Raw genomic sequence first — 6,000 nt, forward strand, 5'->3', positions numbered from 1 at the left:
ATTCCAGACAGGCAACCGCGTGTTTCGACTTTCGAGCATTTTAAGAATCGGTTACCAAATTCCCAATCCAAAAAAACGCATCAGAATCCCATTCCCATCCACACAGAGAGAAAGAGTGGCAGTAACTTTAATTACCCGAAAAGCCCAGGGGCAATTTCGTAATCAGGTTTCATTATAACAACAAGACACAACAACACGCACTTGAATCAAATCAAATCAAATTCTCAAAAAAAAAAAAATAAAAAAAAAAAAAAAAAAAAATGAAAATGGCTTCTCCATCTCCTCTCCAAATTTTCTCACTCAAATCCTCGCGTTCTTCCACCTTAATTTTCGTAAAGTTCAAAACTTTCATCCACACTATCCTCTTCTCTCACTTATGTCGCTTGGCTCGACCGATCTTTCGAGCCAAGTCGACAGTCGTTCAAATTCTAAAGAGAAGCAATCACTTCAAGAACAAGAACAAGAACAAGCTCATTTTCGGGTCGTTTAGACTCCACTACAACTGGTGCTCTTCCCACGTAATGCCCGTTCTCGATCCCACGTGGGAAGGGCATGTTGACTACAACCATGCTGCTGCAGCTTCCACCCCGGACAGCCCACAGCTGTCCGGGTATTTGCAGTGGCTGGAGGAGAGAAAATTAGAGGGCGAACCGACGATGACGACGACGACGACGACGACGGAGGTGAACGAGATCGACAAATTAGCGGAGATGTTCATTGCAAGATGCCACGAGAAATTCAGGCTGGAGAAACAGGAATCGGCTAGAAGGTTTGAAGAGATGATTGCTAGAAGCATGTGAAGAAAATTTGAGAAAAGAACACAAAAATTGTTGGTGGGTTTGATTGGGTGTGGTAATGTTTTGTGAATTTCTTGTCTAATGTATATTATTTATTTACATCCTAATCAAAATTAAGCTTCTTGATTATCATCTACTGGTTTTTGTTTGATTTTGTTTTCCAAAAGCGAAATATAATGAGATTATGAACAGATTTAGTGGTAAAAAATGAAACCCAAATGAATTGCACAAAATTGGTCATATGGATGGGGGAGAATAAATCAGACAGAGCAGTATGGAATTGGATGAATCGCTTTCAATTTTTCGTTTTTTTTCCAGCTTTTTTGGGTTTATACGGTGTCGTTTAGTTGAAACATTACAGACAATTTCACATGTCGAAAAGGGAAAGGAGTGACCAACGACAACCATAGAAACAAGAAACAAAAGGAGTTGTTGTCCATCTACAACAAGAAAGAAAGAAAGAAAGAAAAACAACTTCCATCAAAATAATGACTGTAACTCAATTTGTTCGGGTTTGAAGCTACGAGTTTTGTTATATTAAGGGTTTGTTTGAATTAACTTTTTAAGTGATTAAAAATGCTTTAAAAGTCGATCCCTTTTCAATAATTTCCTTGTTGGAAGTGTTTTTCAACTATGTGAGCACTTTCTCGTACATACATTGCTAGTTGTAATCGTTTTGACATAATACCTTTAATTTGTTCGTTCATTTTTTCAACCAAAATCACATGTTAGTAAGACATTTGAAATCATAGAAAAAAACGTAAGAAGCTAAATTCAAAACGACAAAAAAAAACAAAAAGCAGCAGATGGGTGACGAGAAAAGTATGAGTATTGGGGTCTTATTAGCATATAGTTTCTCATTTATAAAGATGTCCCTAAAATGATCTAATCAAAAGAACATAACATACATCCCTTTTCCGTACTAAATTCCCTGTTTGAAAGCATATTACAAACCACTCTCTCCAATTCCTGCGTCATTCCTTCTCCCTTGGGATCAATGCCAATAATGATGTGCTTCCGGCCCTGCTACTAAAGTTCTTGTTGTTTTATTCATTTCATTTTTAAGTTTGATGCACGGATTAGCCTATTTTCATATTTAATCTCTTGAAGAATGTTTAATGCTTATTTCAACTTGGTGCCTAAACTCCTTTAATGTAAGACCCTATACACACAAATATAAAAAGATTCAGAAATTAAATCTGGGTATGCAATATAGCAGATTACTAATGTTTTAATAATATGAAACCTTTGTGTGTGTGAGAGAGTGACAGAGAGAGAGAGAAGTGGATCACATAGCTTTAAAGAAGAAAACAGAGACCAGTCAAGCATTTATATGCTTTTATTATTATTATTACTATTTTATTTTTCATTTTGAAGGCAGGGAAAGAATCCTGCTTTCTGAGCAATGTTTGTTTCTTTATTCCAAATCTCTCTTTTTTCATATATATATATATAAAATATTCCAAACCTCTTTATCTGCTTTTGGTTTCCATTTGAGAGAGGGAGAGATTGGGGTTTTATGAGTGTTTTTTGTGTTGGTAAATTATTCGATTGGGTATCTAATTCCTTATTGTAAGCAATGCCTTTACCTGTAAAAAAAAGTGAAAGGCATAAAAGGATTTCTTGGGATTTTGTCCTTCTACTTCTCGTAAGTACTTCTTTCTAATCAACTTAGCACTTTAATTACATTCTTAATTAGTAGTCCTAAACTCTTTTAGAACCTATAACAAAAACCTATTCCAGTTAAATTTAGAAGGCTGGATTGGGTAACTAGGTAAGCTTAGCATATTAAGTAACACTATTGCAATATAATTTCGAACTCCTAATGTCCAGAGATCAGTATTCCCTACTTTGAGTCATCCTAAACTCCTAATACTTTTAACCAAGTGAATAAAAACAACCCTCTATCACTCATTTATTTTCTGCATAAAAAAATTTGACAATATACATCGTGGTATTAGTAACACACACCTCGATATCAAGAACGAGAAATTATTCTGTGCGACTGGCAATTGTAGGATTTGGACGCCTTTACAAATATTACACAGGCTTCACTCCGAGCGCAGACTGTCAAAATATAAAATTGAAGAGGCTGAGAAGAATCAAAAGTTAGCAAAGGAGAAAAGAGATCAATTGTTTTCGAGCAGTTTAGTTCCTGAGGAGATTTGGGAAGGATACAAAACTGACCATACTAAGAAGGCGGAGGGCGGCTGGACGGGTGAACTTCCTCGCGAAAAGAAAACATCTGGATGGTTTTCCATTACTGCTACACCATTCTCTTCGATACTCGGTTTCGTAATATATATTATCAATACGCTGCAGAAGATAAATGTTCTTAATTATGATCCAGGGAAAAGGTCAAATGAAAAGACGAACGGATCATTGGCTATTTTGCTAAATATTGGTTGCTGACTAAATGAATACTAAATCAGATTCCACACTCGATTGTGCTAAGGAGTATAGTGAATAATCCCATTCTTATTAGTGTGTTACAGAGGAAGTCAGATAAATACAAGTTAATGATTTTAAATTTACTTAAAACCTTGAGCTAGCAAGTGGTTCAAGTATTCATAGAACATGAGAAAAATGGTTATAAACAGTATTTGGAAGTGCTACTTCACTCGAGGTGATGAAAATATATGTAGTCACAAAATTTGTATGTTAAGTACCTTTATAGATTGTATTAGATCAAGTGTAGCGTCTGAAAATTTGTATGTTACAGGATGCCAATTACGACGTTCGTGGTCTTTGGAATACGAGAGATCCCATGCTGAATATGAAAGTGATCTTCGTGTGAGCTCTTCTTCAAGCCCTTCTTGCTGAATCATGAAAAAATAAATTATTAATAACCTGAACAACAAATTTAATTAGCTCTAGAAAAAAAAAACAACAAATTTAAATATAGACATGTAATGGCTAGTATGTGAATCACGCAAAATTTTGACTGCATAAGCAATAGTTCTTCAGGAAAGTTTCAAATGTATTGCCTTTTCCATTATTTGCTAAAAACTCGTACTTTTGTCTCACAATTTCAAAGTTCGGATCATAAGATGCATTACCACGTAAATAAGCTTTATTAATATATAGCTGGAATTTCAGCTTATAAGCAAACAAAATGACGGGTTCCAAGTTTCCAGCAATTATGTCAATGTTCAGAAGTATAACGCTCAGCTATTAATATTGCATTAACGACTGACTAAAAGCAAGTTTTTGGAAAAAGAGTGCATGCAGTGGTCAAACAAAGGATCACAGCATGCTTAGAACGTTCAATGTTATATTCCTCTTTAGATAATCAGCCTAGTTTTTTGAAATTGAAATAGAAATAGCTTTAATATAATATTGGAATGAGTAAACATCTTACGGCCAGTAAAGTTTGAACATAATGTTCATCAGGAATACAATTGTGTTCCTTGGATCCATCCTTGGGCTGCATAACAATAGTTGTAAGACATAAGTACACCATATTTGGTCATAAACTCTATAAACAGGTATAGCAATTAAATTAATATTAGTTCCTTCGTATTAAATCTAATTTATTTATAATACATGCTGTAATTATATTGTTAATACGAGACCCAATCGCATTTAGAGAAATGATAACAAGAAACTGCTTAAGATTGAGAATTCTCACAAATGGACGATCACGCCAAAACTCTGGTAGTGACTTCCTCTGCATAACCATCCAACATACATCATCAGTTGAATAGTTAGTACTAGTCCTAAATTGGTAAACAAACGGGTATTGAAATATTTATAAGTAAATGAAAAAAAAAGTGACCCAAGAAGAAAACATGGCATACATATAAAAAAATTCTACAAGATGGCTTGCCTTGCAATGCTGTTCAAACATAGGAAAGACTGTAATGTCCTTCACTACAACCTTCGCGTGCTTTCTTGTCAATACAACCCACTACAAGAGGATAATGGAGGTCATGAGAAGTCTGCAGAAAATTACATTGAAAAGAATATATGATTTGATTGGGTTATCAGATATAATGATACCTGAGATCCTTTCCTCCAGTTTTGAACAGGAATTACAGGATCCATTTTAGGATTGTAACGCCCTTCTTTTGTATCAGCAAAACTGTTTCAATCACTAGCTTGTTAACATATTAACCACCAAAAGGCTACACAACTTGGGTAACACTTTAAATTCCAGACGCTGAAATATATTAAGATGTGGATGATTCACTTTCAACTTCGAAATAGAGCTATGTATGCATAAAAATTAGTGTGTTTACCTGTCCACAAAACTAGTCGAAGTTGACATGACATAGTCATATGTGTAGTTGAAGTTGTATAATGGTATGCAGCTGTGAAAAGATCAATTAACTGAAACATTGTAAGGCTTGACTAATCCCCATTAAAACAACCTTCAAGAAGTCCTTCACTCAATTCAGCAAACAAATATCTTCTACCAACAAAATTAGTAAATGTTCTTCAAAACTTTTGTGAATTGAAGGACAAAAGGGCCTCAAAAGAGGATATAAAGGCTATTCACATCAAGTCTCACCTGTCAGAGAGAAAAATAAATCGTTGATTTGAAGTATCAGTAAGTGCATGTCTAAGCAAGATGCGTTCTGCCTCAACCATGCTTGCCTTACCCCAGTCTACCTGGTATAGAACAACAACATGAGCATGGAGATAACCTTTGCAGTGAAGCAACACAAACGACAATGAAATTTCCTTGTCCTCCTTGATCTAATAAATTTATATAGACTTAGAAAGGGAAGGCCAAAGAAGCTCAATAACCCTACAAACATTTTTATCTGTGCACACAAATACAAAGCGCTGTAGGCGTATCAGATTTGTTGAGCTGCAGTTTCCAAGCAAATGATTAACTACTACTTTTTATGATGAAATTCCTTTGATGCTCTTGCAGCAATCTTTGGTAAGCAGCAAAAGGCACTAACAAGTAACAACTACATATACTCGAGGAATTATACATATAATTAGCCGCTAAATTAGAAGTCAGTATCCCCAATTACTTCGCCATAGTATCAATTTGCGGACAAGAATCGTTACCTGTATACTATCATTAACTTGACGATTCAAAAAATAGATCGATCTTGTCGTCGCCTTGTTAAATAAAAATCCTGGCCTCGAGTGAACAAAGATCGAGAACTTATTCTCCCCCTCCTGCAAAAAAAAAAAAAAAAAAAAAAAAAAAAAAAAAAAAAAAAAAAAAAAAAAAAAAAAAAAA

General features: G+C 34.8%; 1 protein-coding gene across 5 annotated transcripts in view; it reads right to left on the reverse strand.

The window, feature by feature from the left end:
- Positions 1 to 1,608: 1,608 nt before the first annotated feature.
- LOC111489641 overlaps positions 1,609 to 6,000 on the reverse strand; it is a 5,320-nt gene continuing 928 nt past the window's right edge. Inside the window, exons 2-12 of one of the 5 annotated variants that reach the window (XR_002719415.1) lie at positions 5,823 to 5,936; positions 5,311 to 5,411; positions 5,039 to 5,110; positions 4,800 to 4,881; positions 4,627 to 4,707; positions 4,429 to 4,467; positions 4,159 to 4,224; positions 3,467 to 3,616; positions 2,985 to 3,113; positions 2,769 to 2,864; positions 1,609 to 1,959 (exon numbers count right to left, since the gene is read on the reverse strand). Coding sequence is in view for 2 of the 5 variants with exons in the window: in XM_023137960.1 (XP_022993728.1) it covers positions 2,838 to 2,864; positions 2,985 to 3,113; positions 3,467 to 3,616; positions 4,159 to 4,224; positions 4,429 to 4,467; positions 4,627 to 4,707; positions 4,800 to 4,881; positions 5,039 to 5,110; positions 5,311 to 5,411; positions 5,823 to 5,936 (861 nt within the window). In the remaining 3 variants the exon portion in view is untranslated. Of the gene's footprint in view, positions 1,960 to 2,585; positions 2,865 to 2,984; positions 3,114 to 3,466; positions 3,617 to 4,158; positions 4,225 to 4,428; positions 4,468 to 4,597; positions 4,708 to 4,799; positions 4,882 to 5,038; positions 5,111 to 5,310; positions 5,412 to 5,822; positions 5,937 to 6,000 lie in introns of those variants that run through there. The other 4 variants (XR_002719417.1, XR_002719416.1, XM_023137960.1 and 1 more) reach the window with 4 other exon arrangements.

The sequence above is a fragment of the Cucurbita maxima genome, unplaced genomic scaffold, assembly GCF_002738345.1.
Source record: "Cucurbita maxima cultivar Rimu unplaced genomic scaffold, Cmax_1.0 Cma_Scf00014, whole genome shotgun sequence".
NCBI lineage: Eukaryota > Viridiplantae > Streptophyta > Magnoliopsida > Cucurbitales > Cucurbitaceae > Cucurbita > Cucurbita maxima.